The sequence below is a fragment of the Spea bombifrons genome, chromosome 1, assembly GCF_027358695.1.
Source record: "Spea bombifrons isolate aSpeBom1 chromosome 1, aSpeBom1.2.pri, whole genome shotgun sequence".
Taxonomy (NCBI): Eukaryota; Metazoa; Chordata; class Amphibia; order Anura; family Pelobatidae; genus Spea; species Spea bombifrons.
The window spans coordinates 49,915,205-49,939,430 of record NC_071087.1 but is presented as its reverse complement, the minus strand read 5'-3'; the positions used below and the strand labels follow the sequence as shown (position 1 = coordinate 49,939,430).

Genomic DNA, 24,226 nt, shown 5'->3' with positions numbered 1-24,226 from the left:
ATCCAACATCATTTTGTGGCAGAATGGAATGAATCACACCTATATGACATTTTAGGGGTATATGACTTTAAAATATATTCCGTCTATCCCATCATAGTTGTGAGAGATCTCATATTTTAAGTTGTTGGGTCATATATGTATAGAAGACTGGAGATAGTTATGATGTGGCAGGAGGTAGAAAACATGCAGGAGACTCTATTTATCAAAGTTATTACATCATGTCTAAATAGTCCCATTTTTTCCCAGTAATAGTCCACATTATGGTTCGTCGTGAATGATACCATGTTGAGTCTTCCCTACTTCCTTGAGCCGCAGCTGCAAAATGGAAATATATATTCATTTTATTCATTTTTTATATCGAGCATACATGTGTGTGTGCAATGTTTTTTCTAAATTTAGTTAGACACGTAAAAAAATGTTTTATTCATTTTATCACGTTATTTAAAACAATACCTTAATTTACATTACAATGAAACTAGATTATTTTAACTTGCATTACATATATCAGCATTGCTAAAATAAGACAACAGGACACATAGCATCTCAGAGGTTGCCAAACCATGCCATACTTGTGTTCATTTATACATCCATAATGTGGATTTGACATTACATATTTTACAACAAAATGTGCAATTACTTATTTTACAAAACAATTTTCCAGATGTATTGATTATAAGCAAATGTACAAACTATAATGAGAACATTAACAAATTTATAGTAAATGAGATTTTTTAACAATTACATTATTAAGATCAGGGACATGATTTTATACACTCGAGATTTACTAATAAACTCTACTATTAATGACAGCTAGGATTTGTTTTGGTTGGATGTATGAAACTTGCATAACCTGTTACAATAATATAATTTTAGCGTAACTAATTTGCAATCTGAATTTGCCAAGGACAGAGGCAAAACCATAGTTTTGTGCAACAAAATTCCTACATGTCCAAGGTACAACGCAGCTATACCATATTGACAATAGTATTGGGACACCTGACCATTATACCAACATTGACTTTTATCACATCACAATCTAAATACTTAATAATATGAAGTTGGTCCCCCTTTGCAGCTATACCAGCTTCCTCTCTTCTGGGAAGGCTTTCCACAAGATTTTGGAGTGTTTTGTGGGAATTGTCCCCTTCAGCATACCAAGACATTTTGGACAATGCTATGCTTTCAACTTTGTGGGAACAGTTTGAGGAAGGCCATGTTCTATTCCAGCATGACTGTGCCCCAGTGCACAAAGCAAGGCTCATGAAGATATGGTTGGAGGAGTTTGGTATGAAAGAACTTGACTGGCCCACACACAGCCCTGACCTCAACCCCATTGAACACCTTTGGGATGAACTGGAACAGCAATTGCCAGCCAGGCCTTGGCATCCAACATCAATGAATGACCTCACAAATGGATCAATATGCAAAAATTCACACAGAAATTTTTTTCAGAAAAATAAGTAACCTTTTTATTGTGTGTGTGTTCTTTTTAAACTCCTGACAAGTTTATTTTGTTAGTGTGAGCCAAAACTCATTTTCTTTATTTTTGATATGAATCAGAAAACTATTGGAGGACGCATATAATACTTTTTTGACATGCCTGTTCATTGAGCCACAAAATTGAAGTCTTACAGCCTCCTCATGTCATGTATAGTGTTATTATGTTCAGCAAGTTAGTGTTCTAATATTGAACACAGCCGCTAGACAAAACGATATTGGAAACATTTGCAAAAGCAGAGTATTAAGTAATTATAAATGTCAACAAATAGTCACCTGACAAATAAATTATAGCAGTTTATAGAAAAATTCCAGTTATTTAGGCGTAAGACAATACTCCATAAAGCAAATAAATATATTACCTTGGTGACACCTGAAAAAAATAGCTGTGACTCTCCCTTCTTTGTGTTACATATTACTTTCTGCCCAGGTATTAAGAAACATGGGCTATTAGAATGTACATGTGATTCAAACTGATCCATCACACATGCCACACATTAATCAAGCAAAAGTACAGCCTAGCCAATAGGGGTTTTTGGTTTCCTTGTCAAGAAGATATTGTTGAGATATAAGCCCACAGAGAATATTATTATAACTGCTTTGGCTTCTAGGAAGAATGACAGTCAAGTGAGTAAATGAGACATATCCACATCATTTTAAAGTTGGTGTTTTATTTTCTATCTCTAGACAGCAATAAACTAAAGTAAATTAAACAGGGTTCTTCAATAATTCCAAAATAATTGGCTTGAGAAGGCAATGTGCACAATTTTATAGTTTAGTTTTTTTTTCTCCCATCTTTAATCTGAGAAGCAGTGTAAAAAAAGGTCAAAAGGAGAGTCATATTTAAGATATCCCCTGAAACCAAGAGTTTAGCTTTACAAAGAAAAAGCCTCCATAAAATGTATTCCTTTCAGCAATAACCAAAGACAGCTATTATGGTCTATTGGCCAAATGATCAGAGATCTGTGTCATATAAAATATACTCTGCACTGGTCTCGTCTCTCGTATGTTTTAGTTCCTTACCCACCTTAAAAAAACCTATGAATGTACTGACCAGGGTTTTTTGTTTATTATGCTCTTGTGGTCAAGGAATCTTTGTCATCAGAGATATTTGGTGAGAACTTTGACATGTTGTCCTTGTATCTTGCCATAATTGAAATTGGAGAGGTATGTCATCTAAAAATGTAGATGTAGTTTGGTTTAATTATCTTTAACTAGTGACATTATTTGAGATAACAGTTGAAAAAGTTAGTACTAGCTTTATAAAATTTAAATGTAAATTTAAATGTAAATGTGCAAATTATTATTATAAAAACATGTGGATAATACCTTTAATTGTACTGATATTTTTATGCGAGAATTTTTTTTAAAGGAAACCAGCATACAATTTATATGAACAAGAAAGGTCATTCATTACAGAGAAAAATATGTATTTCCAAGAATCTTATTTATCTCTTCTTGTTTTGAAGAATCAGGTCAACCATAGCCATGGCTCAGCAGGTAGAAGATGCTGTAGATACTGACATTTATTGCAAGAGACAGTTGAAAGACACCTACAATAATACAGAGTCCTGGTGAAGATCTGCCAAAATATGAAAAACATGTTAGCTTGTTCAAAGTGCAAGAATGAGAAGATCCTGGCTATTGATGAATTTAAACTTTTGTAGTGTGTATTCCACTCTTACATTGCTGTAACTGCAGGTGGAGATATAAATCACTGAGTAATTAATTATAGTCGTTTCCATGGCAGTTCAGAACAAAGGGGCAAGGATAGCACAAGAGTAGATATGCTGTGGGTGAGTTTAATCAAAGGAATAAGAAAAAACATATAGTTTTAAATAATGACACATTATAAAATGCACTGTAACTAAGGATACAACTAAAAAAAACATATTGACATGGGAAAATGGCACTTTCTTAGAAAAAAATATTATATTACACTAATTGGTCCTACCTACATTCCACTATGTACATTAAAATAGTTAATGAGAACACAAACCTTTCCTTCCTATGTTCCAGGTACAAATCTACCCCAGTACCTTTGATAAATTCCCTCTGGTATTTTGCAGTGGAGAAGGGGTAATGTGTTGGATCTGAGCCAACAGTTCTTATATTGTTCTGTCAATTCTACAGATATCCAGAAACTGGACATGAAGTCAAGGCTGAGTTAAAAAATATTTATGTTACATATGGGATAATATTTCACTTAATAGGTGAACAGATAACAGATTTTGTGATAGTTTATTAGTTAAATGTTATCTTATGTTATCTTATGTTTTACGCAATCTGGTTGGTTTTCTACCTACAAAATGGAATCCCAGTTGCATAGATAAGTGAGGGTTATTCACTAAGATTTAAGTTTTATCTGACTTAGCAATATAATAATATAGGGAGCTCTAGACTCAACTTAGTCACAAAAGCTTTCTAATGCATCCAAAGCTTTAAGTTTTCATCATTTGGCTCAAGAACCTACATTGGAAAAACTATCCCACCCCTAGTGTCTCTTTTCTCCAAATTGCATGACCTTTGAGGAGTTGACAGTGCAATTTTCTGTCAATGGCCCCATTCTGACAATCAGTTAATGCAAACAAACAACTAATAACTATTGCTAGGCTGTTACAAAAATAAAATCAACCACTTTATAAAATGTACTATGAAACGCTTTAGGCAAAGTACCGTAGTAAGCTTAAAAGAAAAGTTAAAAATCCCTTGGGAAAAAATGTATGTTACAAGCTACATGAATTGAGATAATGAGTCTACAATTTCTATTTTGTTTTCCAGATTTATTTTATTATATCGCATGATTTTCAAGCCTCTTCCCACAGAATAGCTTGACCTCTACTGTAGATGGTAAGCTCATTTGAGCAGGGCCATCCTCACCTGTTTCTGTATGTCATCTTGTTATTTTATATACTAATTGATATGTCCTGTCTACCTTTCGTACAGCAAAGCAGAATCTGATGGCGCTATATAAAACAATTAATAATAATAATCTAGAGACTGTTTTTAGGATTGAGTACAGTGAATTAGAAACAAATCAAAAACAAAAAAGTTTAAATTTTTTGCTGCATTTCTAATGTAACTTGTGTTTCATGAATATATATTTTGCATATGGTTGTATTACAAGTCTGAAACAATTTTAAATAGCTTATATTTCCTAATTGTTCTTTTTAACCAGATGAATCTGTGAATTGCCACAGCTCTCAACTTTTTGATCTTGACCAATGTACCAACTTCCTGCAGTTTTCTTCAAGCTGTATATGGACTGTTGGTCAGGTTTTAATGTACTAATTAATTTAAGAGCGAGTTTTTAAAATATGTTCACATATTCCTATTAGGTTGTGAAAACAGAAAAAAAAGTAGTCAGATGACCCCTTGTATGCCAGTCCCTAGTAGCCTGAAGCCTTCTTGCCTGGAGTCAGAGATAAAACCAGCCACATGCAGCAGCAGCAGTAATAGCAAACATCTTGGCTGTAGTTAGTGACATTAACTACGGAACTCCAATGGGACCCATCTCTCTAGGGGGCCCAGGTGACCTCTGCGACCACTTGTTCCTGTCTCCGCATGCTGCTTTAAAATTGTTCACAAAGAGCCCTTCCAACCTGAACCGGGCAGGTCTAGGTCCGAATGGCCCTTTCTAATTAATTTTGTAATGGCACTGAGAAACAGGAACCCAATGGAGTTTACGTCACCTCATGTGACCCTGCAGCGGAACGAATGCCGGAACTGTGCTGCAGGAGAGATAAGGGGCTGCGGGCAGGAGGGGGTATATATGTTTGTATGTATGTGAGCATGAATGTCTATATATAAATGTATGTGATCATGAATGTCTATTTATAAGTGTATGTAAGCATGAATGTCCATGCATGAGTGTATGTGAGCATGGATTTCTGTTTAAGTGTGTGTGAGCATAGATGTGTATGTGGTGTGAGATGGAGTGTTAGCATGAGTGGTGTAAGAGGGAGTGTGTGTGTATTAGAATGATTGTGTAGATGTTTGTTAGTGAGTATGAGTGAGTTTGTATTAGCATGTGTAAATTTGTGCGTGTTTACAAATTTGTGCCAGAGTGTATGTTGGAGGGATGGAAGAGGGACAATGATGGCACAGAAAAGCTGTTTGGGTTCCAACCTGGAACAAAGCTGGCACAGGCAGACAGGGGCACTGATAAGCTCCTTGGGGGCAAAGGTGGCTATCACAAGCTGTTTAGGGACAGAGAAGGCACTCACAAGCTGTTTTGGGGGCAAATGTGGCACTGTGGGACATGTTGCTTGGTGAATTTGGGGGCCTTGGGGTCTTGTGATCTGCAGTTATGCCTCTACCAACGTGAAGCACAATTTTAGTCACTAGCAAGGACTCACAGGGGGGTCTTTTTCCGGTGCCTTGGTAGGATCAAAGTGGATGATTGCGTGTAAGTTATTCTGTGGTGAATCACAAAATGAAATAACTGCCAATGCCACCACAACTGCCACTGGTGCCACCGCTACTGCAGGCACTGCCAAGTTTCTAACTCCCCACAGTAGAGAAGGGTAGGTGTTGTCAAGTGATCGCAGCAGATCTATGTTTCGGCCAGGAGAAAGTGAGGAAGAATAGGGTATGTCAACCGTGCAGCAGAAGTGGGTCTACAAATAGGACTAGTGGACATTTGTAAGTCAGGTAGACGTAATACTTTTTTAAATCTATTACTCCTGGTGAGGTAGTAGAGGTTATTTCCAGTAAATATTATTTACGTGTGAAACTACATGTTACATAATTCATTTGTCCCCTCTAAAGACTTTTCTGTAGCAGACAACAAAGGAGCCACAGGGTAGAATTCCGGCTGTTTTTCCACTGTTACATAATGCCCTTGGTTAATTTATGTCTGATTGCGAACCAAGGCACTTAGTTTAGTGAAGTGACAGCTGGTGAACTCATATTTGACCATCACTTGGTTAAACATGAAAAAAATCATCTCTACAGAAAATAACTATAGTTAAATTTGTATTTGACATTCACTAAGATGCTTTATGTTTGTCTCCAGTACAAAAACTTTTTTCCGTGACCTTGTTACTTTGATGGAATTTATACTTTCCACCTTGAAAGTGACACATGTTGAAATAGCTTAGAGGTTATGACTGAAGAGAGAGCTTTCCAATGCATCATCCCTATTGATTGTCACACCCTGTAATGACACATTTGTACTTGTGCAGCTATTATTTAACTACTCACCAGTACAGCGAATGGTGAAGAATCAGATGCTTAAAGTGAAAGGTTGCTTATATGCTTGGTCTTTCAGAGGGTTTCTCTCGTCTTGATTCTGGAATGGGTTAGGCAAGGTTGCATTAAATGTCCCCTTAAGCACGGTGTCCTTAAAAACAGAGCTCAGCTGTTTAAATGAAGAAAAAATATGTATGAATACTTCTAAATGTGAATACACAATCATTTTTTTATTTTAAAGAAGCAGCAAATAATGAAATGCACTTTCAAGAAACAACATCAGATAAATGCAGCCTTTTAAATCTAAGTACATCCACTGTGGCAGTTTCTATAGTTATATTTGCTTTAAAACACACACAAAAAACATTGTTTAAAATTATTATTAAGCAAACAGAGTAGAAACAGGCAAGCAATAACTCCCCAGTTATGTAACAACAAACTTCTAACTGCATAAGGCAAGCATCATTGCACTTGGTATCGTTCAGCTACCACTATAACAAAGCATAGATCTCTGTAGAGGTCCATTTAAAACATGTCCACTTTACAAAACGTATTTATGTGACTCTGAAGTTTCTTTTTCTGAAACATTGTTCTGAAATGTTTTTTATAAATGTATATTTTATGATATGCGTTAAAGAAATCAAGGATCACCAAAATGTTTATGAAATACTAGCAGGGGCGTAACTAGAGACCACAGGGCCCCAGTGTGAAAATTGCTCCGGGGCCCCCCAATTTCACCAAGCAACCTGTCCCACGGTGCCACTCAAACATCTTGTGAGTGGCACCTTTGCCTCCAAGTGACTTATCAGTGCCATGCTAACCCCCGGTTTGCCTGTGCCATCTTTTTCCCCAGTTTGCCAGTGCCAGTTGTTATCTGTGCAATCATTGCCCTCTGACACCTTCTCTGTGCCATTATTTTCCCTAAATAGCCTGTCTTTCCACCCCTCCTACATGCATTCCGTCACACATACTGTATGTAAACACACCTATACACATTATAACACACATACACATGCCTACACTTACTCACTAACATTCTCATCCTAACACACACTGCCTCTAACACCACTTATGTACACAATCATGCTCACACACAAACACAGCACATACAAATCTAGACTCACACACATTTACCCATACAGATATACGCTAACACACTGTCAGGATTCCGCCCCAGCCCTGCAAACTGCCAGGCGTGGCCGCCCATTTAAGAGGTCTGTCTGGGGTTGATCTCCTCTCCACAGCTTGCTGTTTTGTTTGTGTAGCTATATTTTATGTACCTTTGCCATCTTTCCCTTATACATCTGAGGATCTTGGTTCCTCTCTCCTCTCCCCATGTCTAGTTTGAGATATCCTATCCTTGCTTAAAGGAGAAGCGTCTGAAGATCTTGGCTCCTCACTCCATCCCCTGTGCTCGTTGCCTTGTTTCCTGTCCTTTGTGGCGTCCTGTACCATTAATGTCTTGTCTGGTTATGTTTAGAATCCATGTTCTGTGTATTTATGTTCAGTTGTATTGGTTATGCTATATCCAGGCCTCCCTCACATGAAGCCTATGTCATTACCACACCTGACCTAACCAACAGGCTTTATATCCCTGCCTCTCAGTAACAGACGTGTGAGTTAATTTAGTTACTTTGGAGCTATAGTTGATGCCAGACTCTGGATCTTTTGGATTCTTACCTGGACTATTCTAACTTTGTACTTCCCAGCAGTCTGTATACTTGATATGCCTCCTACTCTGCTACTTATGGTTAAGATGCATCTGCTTTGTTTAATATACCTTTATTCAAACATTCAGCTTTTGTCTCATTTGTGAAGTGTGTGTCTATCACTGTGTGCGTTCTTACATTCCTGCGCCCTGGGCTCCAACATCCAGTAAGGGCTGAGATATGATGAGCCTGACACACACAAACACTTAATGCTGCAACATACAAATGCTTTCACATACACACTCATGTAAACACACAAACACTTGAAGCTCTTACATACAAATGCCTTCATATCCACATTCATGTTAACACATTTTTATACATACGCATTCATGATCGCATACACTTATACATAGATATCCATGATCGCATAAACTTATCCATAGGCATTCATTTGTTCGTTATTCAAACAAATTTTTACGAAAACGAATGTGCCTAATGTTAACACACACCTATACATAGACATTCATGCTCACATACATTTCTACATAGACATTCAATGTATTAGCATAATTCTGTAAACACATATTTCCAGTAACATATATGATACTATGTAATATTAAAAATAGAAATTTCACAGCAGATAAAAACCATTCAACCCATTTATCTCAAACATTAATCAGTCCTTGGTCTCGTCTTAGATTCAGTATAGTCTTATGCTTCTCTCACGCATGTTGACATTCCCACACTATTCGTTTTTACCACTTCTGCTGGGAGGCTCTTCTATCTACTACCCTCTCAGTAAAGTTAACCTTCCTAGAGCTCAAGATTCTAGGTAGATATACACCGATCAGCCATAACATTATGACCACTGACGGGTGTAGTAAAAAACACCGATAATCTTGTTATCATGGCATCTCCAAAACTGCAGCTCTTGTGGGGTGTTCCCTGTACCTGTACTGTACTGCAGTGGCCAGTACCTATCAAAAGTGGTCCAAGGAAGGAAAAGCTGTGAACCGGTGACAGGGTCATGAACGGCCAAGGCTCATTGATGCATGTGGGGGTGTGAAAGCTGGCCTGTGTGGTCAAATCCAACAGACGAGCTACTGTAGCTCAAATTGCTGAAAAAAGTTAATGCTGATTGTGATAGAAAGGTGTCAGAGCACACAGTTCATCTCAGTTTGTTGTGTATGGGGCTGCATAGCCACCGACCAGTCTGGCTGCCCATGGTGACCCCTGTCGACAAAGCGCCTATAATGGCCACGTGAGCATAAGAAGTGGACCACAGGGCAATGGAAGAAGATCGCCTGGTCTGATGAATCACATTTTCTTTTACATCACATGGAAGGCTGGGTGCATGTGCGTCGCTTACCTGAAGAACACATGGCACCAGGATGCATCCATGGAGGCCTCACCTCGCTACTTACAGGACTTAAAATGATCTGCTGCTAACATCTTGGTGCCAGATGCCACAGCACACCTTCAGAGGTCTAGTGGAGTCCATGTTTTGATGGATCAGGGCTATTTTGGTGGCAAAAGGGGGACTTACACAATATTAGGAAGGTCATAATGTTATTGCTGATCAGTATATATATATGTAATTTTACCCCAACTCTATAATTCCTGTGTGCATTAGCCAGTATGCAGTAGCCTATCTTGTCCCATAAGATCTGAGAATTTAAGATAGCAAATATTAAAGTATAAACTTTTAATAAGTAAGTCCTACAGCACTATTCTGCAGTTATACCACATTTTTACTACATATTCTCCTTAATGAACATAACTTACAATAGAATTATAATTTACCATTAAGTTTGTAATCTAATTGAAAATTGAGTTAAGCTCAGTACTGTGTTCATTGAAGTTAATAAGCTTAGAAGACTAATGGAGAAATAGAGTGAAAATTATGCTTCCCTATACCAATCACCGCTGCTGAATACTAAAAGCCAGGAAACCAAGTAACATGTTACATTTGCAAATACATAGAGATATGGCTATCTATACTAACATTAGATGTAATTAAATTAAGCTTTTAATAGAGAACAAAATATCACCCACATTTTAGTCAACACGAGCCATGTAAAATGTAGTCATTTTTATCGATTACTACCCAAGCTAGGAGCTCAATAATTCATTCATTAGGAAACATTGTAACAACATTATTACATAGGCACATGCATCTGCGTATAAAAATCAGTTTGTTGCATGTTTTGATAGATTCGTGATTACAGTATTTTGGGAAAGTTGTACAATTCATATGTGTCACTATCCATCGTAATGTGTGACCAAAAATTGTAAAAGAGCGGGAGAGTTTTGAGGAACAGCATAAAGGACACCTGCATACTTAGGATTTTTTCCTATATAGCCTGTTAAGCTGCATTTTGTAATATAGTCAGCTTGGCCCTTTTCAGAGGTGGAGGCCACAGAAACTAATTTAGAGCTAAGTACAATATTTGTACGTTTTCTGCAAGATGTGGTAATGGGGTCTTTATTAAGAGCAATGCATTCTCGGAGAATGTAGTCTTCATTCAGTATACCTCACCGCCCCAACCTTTCTGTCCTGTAGTGGGCCATGTTGGAGGTAGAGTGGGTTGTTGTTAGAGGTGGGAGGCCTGTCTGGAAGCCTTGGTGGGATAGGTGCCAAACATTGGGGAAGATGGAAGTATGATACTTGTAGAGCACTCAAATAAACAAAATCCTGGATTTATTAATTAGACCCTATAACAATTTTCTATGAAAGACTTTAAAGGTAATTAGTGATTCCAGCTCATCATGATAGCAAAGTTTACAGAGATGCTTATATATACAGTATATCAGATGCCAAATTTTGAAACCGGGTCCAAATAGACTTTATTTGGGGACTTTCTGCTTTTAGGTTAGCATTAATAAAATATAAACTATGTGTGTCTGGTTACTTTTACTCATGTATACCAATTTCTCTTTTTTTGTTGCTGTTAATAGCTTCCCAAACATCAGCAGTTTCACAATTAAGTGTAATATTTTTCAAGTTTGTTTTCAAAGAGCCAGACACTCCATGTATGATCCTAATGTCGAAATACATCATCAGTTTATAAATAATTAGGGTCATTAAGCCTCTATTAAACTAATTAGAAACTTGTGTTAAATTACTGAATCCTACTACGTTATATTAACAGTTACATTCCAATTAAAGAGCAATATAGCAACACTAATTACAATAAAAGTTCTTATTTGTCAAACTTCACTATTTATGAGAAATAGAATCATATTTATATTTTTATAGAAAAGCTCACAATTAAGTTAGAGACATTATATTTTGCATGAATAATAACAGCAATGTTAATGCTAATAGTAATAATAAATACTAACATGTTTAAAATACATAGTAATATTGATATTGATATATATACATTTTTAGACAATTTGCATATTGAATGACCTTTTAAAACAATACATTTATAAAATTATTATATTAATGGGGAGTCCCATGTAAAAAAAAGTATTTTTTTCCCTGGACATAACATACAGTGTTGTATACAGTAATGTACAGGGCCGGACTGGGACTGAAAAGCAGCCCTGGAAACATTTGGAGACCAGCCCCATATAGTTTATCTCGCAGTCAAGCTCTTGTACCCACACGCACCCCTTATACATACCCGAGTCACACTATTTGCCATACAAATAACTATAAAATATTCTTTTTATCACATTATTTGTATTAAAAGCATATAATGCAAAATGGAGAAATATTTCTTTACCTAACGTAACAGTTTGTCATAGTCTGTCAGTTTTAGTTTTGTCATACCCTTTTATTGTATGTACTGTAAGAAGTGCTGCATAAATTGTTGGTGCTATACAAATAAAATATAATAATAATAATGATAATTAATAAGGAAAAACAGGACAGTGTTTATAAAAGCTTATTTTCACTCTGATACAATAAAGTATTTGGTTGAAGTTCCCCTTTGAATGTTTTTAAATGTTTTTTTTTTATGAGAAACATTTGTGCTTCCAGGTCAACCAATTAGAAGTGGAAATCCACGATTCCTAAACAATGTCTCATGTAAACATGAAATTAATCTAAGTAAATTACACTAATCTAAGGTTACACTTACCAGCATGTAAAATTAAAATGGCTGATGGATGTGGCAACTCAACAGACAAGACCACTGCTTCCTATTGAAAAGTAATTATGGTTCTATTACTAAATAGACAGAAATGGCACAACAGAAAAGGGTTTCTGCAAGACAATTTTGTTGTTCCATTGGAAAAAAGGGCCTTTGTTCACAGAAGGCAATTACAGTAGATGAAATTACAACTTTAAGAATGGCTCTGCATCATTATTGAAGTTATACAACATTTCCTGGAGAAGACTTGTTCTTCCAAAGGTGAGCTAGCTGAGTGAATGTGAAAAATAGGCTTTAAAATGCAGTTAAATAATTTGTACATTTAAAATAAAAGCCCCACTTTAGATTTTCCTGTAAGGAAAGTATAGCATAATTGCCGTTTGGAAATCGATGGAACAGCCACATCGACGTTTAGCGCTCACTAGGTATACCTGACTGAGAAATGCACTCTAACGACTAAAACACACAACAAAACCATATAAAAACTCTCTCTCAAAATCTTTTTATTTTGATTACAAAAGTAGACTACACAGCAACAACGATATGATTGTATACCTCCTAATGTATTTCTGCATTAATAGAGCTATCTATATCATAAGAAGTCATACATTTCAAATTCAGTTCTTAGCCAACCAAACCCAAAGCAGACCAGTGATGTGATAACAATAGAGCATAAAAAAGCACACAACTAATAATAATATGATGGCTGAAAGGCTCTCTTTACCCAGGTATATCTAATGCATACATTGTGAAGTATACATTATCTTTTCTTATTCATGAACATGAGCTACTTGACCTACATGACCTTAAGTTACTAAAGTTACTCATGTGGACCATACATACCAGCTACAAGCATGCTAATCCGACGTATACTAACAGCTATGTTAAAAAATTACTTAAAAATTATCAAGACCAAGTGATCACAATATGCATTGCTTGGTGGGAGATGTGATATAAACATATAGCTGCATAAAGACATTTCACAAAGTACAGGAAGGATGTTTACTTCAAATGAGGATAAATGTTAGAACAAGAGGTCATAATCTAACGATAGAGGATCAGAAGCGTAGATGTAAGATGTAAGAAACTTTAGATAGTAGGTGAGAAAAACAGCCTCATAATGAAGTGGTAGATATTAACATAGCAAGGGATTTTTAAAATTCATAGGCAGACTAAATGGGTCAAATAGTTCTTCTCTACCGTCAAATTCCATGTTTCTATATTGTCAGAAATACAACTGTATTACGAGCTGAGTGATAGTTATAATGTTACACATTTTGAGGATATCTTAAAATCATTGGAATCGGGGATAATAAGGTTTATGTGCAATCATATCACCACAATTTGGAATGTTTTCTTGTTTTCAATAGGAGTCCTATCTTTAGTTTAAATAAAAATGCTATGGTGTTTTCTTGTAGCTTGTACAGAAATAAACTCATCTTGTATGAGTGACTCACTTACAAGGTGAATGTGACTGTGCATAGAACATGGAGGATAACGTCTAGAAAAGAAACAAGACAAAAAAACATTACAGGATCAATTTGTTTGCCTGCTAAATTGGAATGAAACATGAAGATAGACGTATCAAATAAAATTATCTCCACTGAAATCTATATTTCACCTGTTCAGAAAGTGCTTGAAATTATAATAATGAGGTCGTTTTATAGGATTATATGATGTGTAAATGTACGAAAAACTCCAAATAAAATGTAACCTGTTATTTTAAAAACTGCAATTTGGCTATTTTAATCTTATGCTACTGTGCCAAATGGCCTTTCGTAAATTAGTTGCCGTAGCATTATTATGAATATTGTTTTTTATGTCTAATTATTATGTTCCGCCCCTGTAAAACAAAAATATATACGCAGATTTAAACAAATTTAATCCAATTATTCAGTTTTGCATAAAATGGTTGTACATTTTTATTGTTATAGAAATACATTTTTTATATTAATATAAATATTAAGTAGATGGATTATAATAGTTTCCAATAAATTGGAATACAAAAAGGAATATTGCTTTTCTTCCAGCATATCAAATGGCCAACAAGCAGCAAATATGGTGGTCAGTCAAGTTAAGGGTTAACATACCTGACAAGATTCAACTCCAATCACATGCCCTTGCATGCTAGCACAGTCACACTTCACTAACCTAGAAGTTGTTGACAGCATACAACTTTATTTTTTGTGAGATTCTGGCAAGGGCATAGAAGGCCACATGAACATGCATGTCCTCACCTTAAATTCACAAAAAATCATAACCCACAGAACACATACAAAGATAATAATATTCCTTTGGACCTCCATTAACCAAGAGGGGACCAATGACTGCCTCTTTTCCCTTCACCCTGTGAGCTAACAATAGGATAGATACTAGAAAATGTCCCCTAAAAATGTTTTCCTTAAATTTGGGTTCATTTGCAATAATAATGAGCCAGATTTTTCGGAACAAGGGGAAGCAGCATTGGTCAAATGAGTATGTACATGGTCAGGGTCATGACCATGGCCAGCTCCCCCATACATTTTTAACTTTCTCACCACTGTTCTTTCCATATGTCTCATACTCTTTAATGTTAACATCATTATTAATGGTGGATACCAGATATGTTTCTGTCTTTAGTGCCATACCAGGTCACAGAAGGGATAACAAATTTGGCATGTATTGTCTTCCATGTTGGCATGTATAGAAATCAGAACTGAAGGTGTAAGCCAATAGCTTTTGGGCATTTTTGTGCAGAAAGGTACCACTATATGTACATTCTTAATTTCTTTTGTGATGGGCATTTCTGCCAATCATTTTTGTGTAGAAAGGTACCACTATATGTAATTTCTTATACAAATGTATACATTGAAAGACCAAATGTAAAAGAAAAATGCCACAGAGTGCTTCAAGTTTAAAAGTCATTTAAGCTATACTGTTAAAAAGCATTACACATAAAACATACCATTAAAAAAAACCAGGTTTTAGTGTTATGTAAAGTAGTTAATAACCAAAAAATAAAATTTGAGCTGATAAATTACAATAAGCTCTCTAGACATCAGAGCAAAATAATTTATGATTTCATTGAAATGTTATCTGTGAAAGATCCATTTTTGGCCTATTAACTCAGAACATGAGTATAAGCACTAGTCTAGCATCACTCAGACTAGACATTTTATTCGATGGCTAAGGTGTGATATACACTCATCTACATGTAAACTTCAACATAAAAAAACTATATGGGTCATGTAATTGTTGTACCTGTATTGAGATTATCAAGATAGATAGATAGATAGATAGATGGATAACCTATACCTAATTATACCATATGTATTGCCCTATTAGTGTAAACGTAATGTATTGAAAGGTGTTGTTCCTCCCTCTAACATATCAGGGAAATAAATCGTAACACATCTGTCCCAGGAGCCTTTCAGTTTCACATGGCAGTTAAGCATTCCCTGAAAATTTAAGAATGAGGAAAAGGTGTTACATTACTACTAGCAAGAAAGGGCATGGCTTCAAAAATATCACTTACAGTATGTCCTTCAGGAAGTTCTAAGACCCTGTGACAGTGTGAACCCCAGGGAGATGATAAGCATGGCATCTGAGTACAGCTGCTATGCAGATTATACATATGGGTCCCTGGGGTGGAGCAATTGGAGAGCAGGGTGGGCCAATGCTCCATTTCCCCATTTTGTGGAAACTCCATGCCGGGTTTTCCATGAGGCAAGAAGTCCACAGGATCCGGTCCGGGATTTCTATGAGGCTGACATCAGGCACAGGTGCTGGACATTAAAAACCCCTGGAGCCTGATACTCAGGGAGACTGTTGGGGGAAGAGGAAGTTCCCTGTGCTCCCAGGGCAAGGAGAGGCCCTGAACAAGATCATCCCTGAGCCAAGTGAGGCAATACCTGCCTGGACATTGTGTGTGCTGTCTGGGGGAGGTTTTCCAGAGCCTGGTGTAGCTGGGTCTGGCTGGGAGGTCGAGTTAGTGAGTGATTAGGCTGGTCAGTTTAGACCACACAGGGTAGACCTTCTTAATGGGCAAGCTACGATGGTCTTCATTTGTACAGAGAAGCGACGTGGCTGTGCAAAGTGTTACCCATTCACTGATCATTGCAGAAACCCAGAAGGGCAGATGGATACAAGGAGAAAGTATCCACTACCGGGCCACATTTATGGTGTGTGGAAAGGAAAGCCCCCTGATGCCAACCTAAGAGGGACGTCATCAGCAGAGCTGCTTAGTCCCATGGTCGCTCAGCCCCATGGTTCTGAGCTGGTGGGGAGGATATGTGACAGTGTGAACCCCAGGGAGATGATAAGCATGGCATCTGAGTACAGCTGCTATGCAGATTATACATATGGGTCCCTGGGGTGGAGCAATTGGAGAGCAGGGTGGGCCAATGCTCCATTTCCCCATTTTGTGGAAACTCCATGCCGGGTTTTCCATGAGGCAAGAAGTCCACAGGATCCGGTCCGGGATTTCTATGAGGCTGACATCAGGCACAGGTGCTGGACATTAAAAACCCCTGGAGCCTGATACTCAGGGAGACTGTTGGGGGAAGAGGAAGTTCCCTGTGCTCCCAGGGCAAGGAGAGGCCCTGAACAAGATCATCCCTGAGCCAAGTGAGGCAATACCTGCCTGGACATTGTGTGTGCTGTCTGGGGGAGGTTTTCCAGAGCCTGGTGTAGCTGGGTCTGGCTGGGAGGTCGAGTTAGTGAGTGATTAGGCTGGTCAGTTTAGACCAGCATAGTTAAGTTAGAGAGGGCTCCAATTGGGAGCTAGGTTTTCTTTTTATGATTTGGTTTTTGGGGTTCAGCAATTAAGAATAAAGCGCTGTTTTTGTTTAAAGCTGCTGTTCCTGACTCTGATTACCCTAGAGGACTGTGCTTAGGACCCCTAAAAGTGACACGTATGGCCCTCATGCTATAGGGTTTGTCACAACCCCCAATGTTAAAGGTTGGAAAATTAATATTTCTAGTTTCCCTGCTACTTTTTTGTTATTTAATTCACAAGGAAATAAGTTAAAATTTCTCCTTAACTATTCCATGATGTTCCCAGTCAGACAACTACTGTGAATGTTAATAAACCGTTGTCAATCGTATCCTCCACCTGAAAGTTACCAAGACAGGATTAAATTATGGAGCTGCAAAGCACTAATGGACTGCATGTAAAACTGACAAGGTGCCTTTAAATTTATGGAAACTAAAAATGGACAATAGTCACTTTCCGAACAAGAGCTCAATGGACGAGTGCTGTTGACTAGAGTCCATAAATTAAGGACATGTTATTTATTTAGACAATGCATATAGCTCTTGTAAACTCTTGTTAAGCTGTTTAATTAATTTTATCTAGCTGCATTCATTAAAAAGATTAGTGTAAGAATGGTGTACTCGCCTTTTTAATATGCAATATTGATTATTATGTTCCTTGCACTCATGTTATACATATTTGCTCGTTATTCTTATTTTAAATATTTGATATGCTATTTTAGTTGTTTATTTGTCTTAAGCACATTGAATTACATTATATTGTGTTTTTCCTTTTCTGAAACAAATTATTTTTTAATTAACAATGATCTCATTAAATGCTATGATTTCCCATGACAAATAAGGGCACATTTTCCCAAGATGGTGGCAACACAAGATCCATCAAATGTTCTAAGAACATTTCACGTAATTGTCTAATAAAATTTCTGTTAGACAGAGGTTGTGCTATGGGTTGTATGTGTTTTTAGCAGAGAAGAATATATAGCTATGTCAAGGTTAATATGGACATGATTTATTAATTAAAAAGCTGCCCCACTAAAACCACGCCCACATCCATTAACGCACACAGAAACTACTAATGCTCTCATTCAGAGACTCACACTCACACAGATAATCAGGTACTAACATGCATGCACACGATAGCATACCCAGATACACACAGTCACACGCACTAACATACCAAGACACACTAAAATACTCAGACACACAGACACTCTTGCGAACATATACCCACCCAGACACTCCCGCAATCACAACCAGGCACATTAACACACACTGACACTAACGCAACTGGACACACCCCCAGACACTAAAACATTACCAAACACACACTAACATACCCCCACACACAGTAACATACCCACACACATACAGTAACATATCCAGACATACATACATAAGCAGACACCAACACTAACATACCCAGACACGCAGAAACAGACACACACTAATATTTACAAATACACAACAAACACACAAACTAAAATGCCTAGACACACATTAACATACCCTAACAAACTCACAGATTCAGACACACACAATAATAGACCCAAACCCCACAGACACACACTAGCAAACACACGCAGTCCCCACACTAACATACCCAGACACACACAGTCACACACACTAACATACCAGTGTGAAGCCTCAGCCTGTCCTTAACGCTGCTTGTAGAATGAGCTGCCGTGCTACTACCGCAAGGTCACGCAATGGGATGTGACCCTGCTTAACCCCTCCTAGCCTCCTACTTTACAGTGCCAGAGAGAACTTGCACTGTCAAAGTCCCGCCTGGGTCCCATGTAGGGGCTCTGTTGGTGTATTCTGTGGTTTCATACAGCAACATTGTTTGGTGCTTAGAAACATGAAGAAAACAATAAAAAGAGGAGTAGCAAAAACTATACAAGGGGTATATACATTGTGTATAGATTTAAACCATTTGATATATGAAAATCCATCACCAATATCAAGAAACATTTATGAACAAAAGCTGTACATCATCAAAAATGAGGTTGAAATGTCAAAAGGCATTGGGAAGCTTGAATACATAATGTCTTTGAATCTTCAAAAAAATCAGTCTTTTCTATCACATTGACGCTTAGCTCAGTAAATTTTCAAAGCAGGGCATGGCAGAGGAGCAAAAAAAATCCACTTAAAAAAATAACAGGATTTGTGTCTCTCCATCCTATATGCTTTGAAAATGTATCCTGCTGAGTTCAAATGTGACTCTTTTAATCTTAAGAGTACCAAGTTTCACCTGATAACACAAACTGTAAATAAAAAATGTGAAATAGCAAAAGCAGCTCTATTTAACTGAGTTTTTATTCATTGACCCACTTGTCATGTCTTTAAATTAATGCATTATATTGGTGTCACCTTTCTCAGTAATTAGATTAGCGGGAATATTTAATATTCTGCGAAAGTGGTGTAAATAGCATATGCTAACCTATAATGACATTTTTCTTCATCCTGCATGGAATTATCGTAATAAATACAGTATTAAGCCATAAGTGTAGCCCGTAATCTTTGACTTCACTTCTTAATGCATAGTTATCTGCCCTTTTCTCAGAAAGAGTAGAATTTTGAAAAATGTCACTCTGAAAATGTGTTGAAAATGACCGGTCATAATGAGTAGGTATATTTAATATCCCATTTTGAATGAACACGTGCACTGCATTTCATGAACAGCTACAGCTTCAGTGTAGAATGTCCTCCTGTTCGTTTAACGAGAAAAAGGGATGCTTATAATATACATGGAAGACTAATCAATATAAAGCTTATTGATTCTGAATTATCATTTCATCATGTACTATATTTTGGCAAAAAGAAAAACAAACAAATGTTTAGATCTGTTTTATCAGCATGGGACAAAATTATTTTTATTATTTATTGATTTATTCAAGTAATTATTTTAATATCCAGACCATGTAACTAAGTACTGCAATAGTAGACCCTATGGTTTCTATCACCAATCAATTTAGATTGATGCTAGGAGCTATAAAAGATTGGTACAGAAATAAAGGGCCTCTTAAAAGTAGATTCCAATTAAGCACTCTCAGAAACCTAAACACAGGTAAACTCATTAATTAATTTATTAAATAACAAAATTCATAAAGAAGCAGCATTTGTGTGAATCACCACAAGAATAAATAGAAATTCCATAAACATGATTATACCAACATATATAAAGATCCACATCAATACAATAATAGAAGGACTATAATTTAAATGAATATAAATACCAATGAAGCGCTATTCCCATACAAAAATAAACTCTGCGAATAAACACTATGCAACAAGTCCTCTCCTTTCTCCTTATCCACCCTTATGAAGACGGCCTGGTCTAATCAATAATGGTCAATCAGCAACATCCAGGATACATAATATAAATAATCTTGCAGATCCTGAGAGAAATAAGTTAAGATACCTTCTAACCATGGTTTACACATTATTCAGGTTTTTAATTTTATTTTGTAAACACCAATACATTCATTTTGCATGCCTTAGTTGCTTCTTCCAAATTTCTGACAAATCTCCACTTTATATCAGTATTACATGATATATACTGCATACAATATATATATATATATATATATATATATATATATATATATTACACATATGATAATATGTATTTAAGGTATAGTATTTCAAATTGATATAAGATCAATTAAGGAGACCATTAGGCACTTATTTGAAGACTGTATGTATCTAATACAAGATGCTACATAAATGCAGTGTAAGTAAATTACGCAGATTACACGATATTGAAGATCCTTGAGATAATTTCTTCTGTACGAACATTCAGATACATACACTTTAAATACTAATTGATGGAAAATCATATTAAATTGTACTAAACAGGCTACGTTATGATGTGTTCACCATCTGGTCAATCAACGATTCTAATTTAAACTATTTATGATTGCCAACTTCTAATGAGAGGGACAGATATAATACAGTTAACATCTGTTTCTGCATTAGCCAAGTAAGGTCGGCCTATGCCGCTCTATCCAATCAACATATTTGAATTCCACAGTTGTTCGGTTAAATTCATTTGAGATGACATCAAGGAGGGCAGTGGGCGCTTGGAACAGTTCAGATAAATTGAGTCCACCTGCACCAAGCAATCAGCTAAATGATAGGATGGCTGGCTGAATGACTACAAAGGAAAATGTATGAATCACTATAGCAGCCTTCATGAAAATTATCTGTACAATTACTAAACAGAGGGATAAGCTTGCAGAAGAATTACAAAGATAAGGATGTATTCGCAAATGCACACAGAAGAGGCATTTTCTAAGTGAAAGGTTGACTATAATTTAAGTTGAAATGGCCTGATGACAAATGGTTTAAAATCCATTTTAACTCTCAAATTCACCTTTATATATTTTGATATATATATATATATATATATATATATATATATATATATATATATATATACACACACACACACACACACACACTGGAATATAAAGTGGATAAACTTTCATTCTCAGCTACAGTATGTCTCTGTTGTTGGGACTGTTTTTTTCTATATTATAATATCACACACTGATGTAGTGATACAGTAAATTAATAGCACTCATCCTACAGACTATAACTTAAAAAAAAAAATATTATTGTTATTACTTATTGTTTTATATAGTGCCATCATATTCCTTAGTGCTGTAAAATGGGTAAACAGGACATAAGTTATATATAACATAATAATTTTACTTACAGGAACAAAAGGTATCTCCTTTTTTCTATTGCAATCTATGAGAGAATTCCTATTCAATTCATTGTTACATTGTTGTGGCTGTAGCTGGACATACGGAGCGCTCTGTATCCGTCACACCAGTATAGCCATTTACAAACTTTTCATTGCACTCATAGACGACTCTACAAGATAGAACTTTATCCCCGTACTGAGCACACATGCGAAGATGAATTTGTGCTCCTGGCATACTTTCTGCCCACAAAAATCGTATGACAGTATGCTGTTCCTCTTTGGTGCAATTCATAGGTTTCGCAGCCATCTTCACCCCTGGGTGAAAACTCTTATACTAAACTGCAAGGGCGGCGGCTAGCCAGATAGAACTAGTCACATGACCCGCTAAGACAAGACCAATTACTTCTCCTCCCACCTTCACCATTTCCAACAAAAATATAAAAGTGTGGAAACCTTTCGAACCTCCCTCATATATCATGCAGCTAACCTGGATGGATAAGACATTTTGTCTATCTGCACGTACTGTGCACAGGAGGGAAATGGGTGGCAGGTATGACTTCCTGTCATATCCAGTGGCATCGCATCAGATGCTTAGCCGCAGCCATATCGCCAGTAGCCACAGGGCATCCCCAGGGCAAGCGGCCTACCCTGAATTTTCTCAGTATGCTGGTAAGCCGGTCTAGTCCCGTGGTTTGACCCTTAGTCTTTTGTACATCAATCTCAGAGAAAATGGTACGCTGGTATATCACAACTGATATTCCTGCTTTAATGCATGTGGCCTACTTAGTAATATTTTAACCTGACAAGTAATCAGTTTAAAAACTGGTGGCCACAGAGTAAGTGACTCAGTATATAATCTTTGTGATGGACTTTTAAAGGGTCAGAATTTGAGTCCAAGTATCAGTCTATTTAAAATGTTCCTAGATATGCCTATTTCCTTGTAGTCATACCTGGTGTGACCCGGAGCTTCTGGGTGAAGCCCTGCTTCCACAAGTCTCGTGACACCCACTCCCACCTACTTTCTCTCCTACCTTCCCACTCTGCCCCACACAAAGCCAATATCCCAGAAGGGGGAGACCTCCAGGTTGCATACCCATGTTCTTATGTATTTTAATAGTCTTTTAAAGTATTTCAGTAAAAACCATCACTTAGTAGATCTCAGATACTCCCTATTCTTATCTTGTACTCACGTCCCCAATCAAAGCTAAGCTGGTAATAAATATGATGAGGAAAATAATTTCTCATTTCACATTTTGTGTTTTTAATTCAAACAAATCATTGTAGGGTCTCACTGAACACCACAATTGTCACAAGAAAAACTTTCATTTCAGCAGTCCAATAAAATGAATGTTCTACACAGTTAGCCCTGTGGCGTGTACTAAATGTACCCTTATCCGATTATATACAAGTATAATCTGTGCTTTAATTTTATCTGAATGAAGTCATTATATATGCTTGCAATTTAAAGCAAGTAGTACCCAGGGGTGAACAAAAAATGCTACCTTTTCTTCAATAAGCGAAAATAAAACAGCCTGAGGAAGGCATTAAACATTCCAGCCTAGGCCCCAAGTAAATTTAGAACTTAACAGCATGGCTTTTGTAAGAAAAAATAAAACCTCGGGTTTCACTTTCATTTATAAGCTTCCTACAGCTGGTGAAATCTAAGCTGCGTTTCATGAAACAATTCAGCTTGTGAATAACAGAAGTGCTATGACTGGGGGAAAATATATATATATATATATATATATATATGTCACACTCCAGGGGCCAGAGAGGAAGGAAATATACTTTTTAACAACCATAAAGAATTCTTGTATTCCAATCCACTCATATGACCTTACGCACCTCAGTATGTTTTCATCTGCCACGTTTAATGTGAATCCAGAAAGCCAGCTAGCAGAGGTCTACCTAACATGCAGCACGGCATGCACGGCCGAATCCTTTGTGACATGTGTCTGTTGTGAACTAAGGCTTGTTTTATTCTATTTAGATGTTCATGAATGTATCAGAAGACAGCAGTCTTGTATTCACTAGCTTAAGCACAACAATGACCATCAATACAAAGGCTCAATGGTGACGCATGCCTGGGAGCTATTATGTCCACACAATTTTCTTTCAAGTCAAATAGCATAAAACATTTTTCATGTTTCCCTTAAATTGTCTTTTTTTACCTAAGTAATGTTGCTGCAAATTGCAAAATGGAAAAAAAAACATACTACTCTCAATTTAAAAGCTTAGATTTCATTAACTGAATTGTAGTCTGAATGGTTTATATGCAATGCATGTGGCCTAGCCTGAAGATTAGTTGTTAGCAATTA

At 36.7% G+C, this 24,226-nt stretch overlaps 1 protein-coding gene across 1 annotated transcript in view; it reads right to left on the bottom strand.

The window, feature by feature from the left end:
- Positions 1 to 2,857: 2,857 nt before the first annotated feature.
- STPG2 (sperm tail PG-rich repeat containing 2) overlaps positions 2,858 to 24,226 on the bottom strand; it is a 388,217-nt gene continuing 366,848 nt past the window's right edge. The window contains exons 14-15 of the mRNA XM_053461576.1: positions 6,703 to 6,859; positions 2,858 to 3,079 (exon numbers count right to left, since the gene is read on the bottom strand). Coding sequence (XP_053317551.1) covers positions 6,725 to 6,859 — 135 coding nt within the window. The 3' untranslated portion in view covers positions 2,858 to 3,079; positions 6,703 to 6,724. The remainder of the gene's footprint in view (positions 3,080 to 6,702; positions 6,860 to 24,226) is intronic.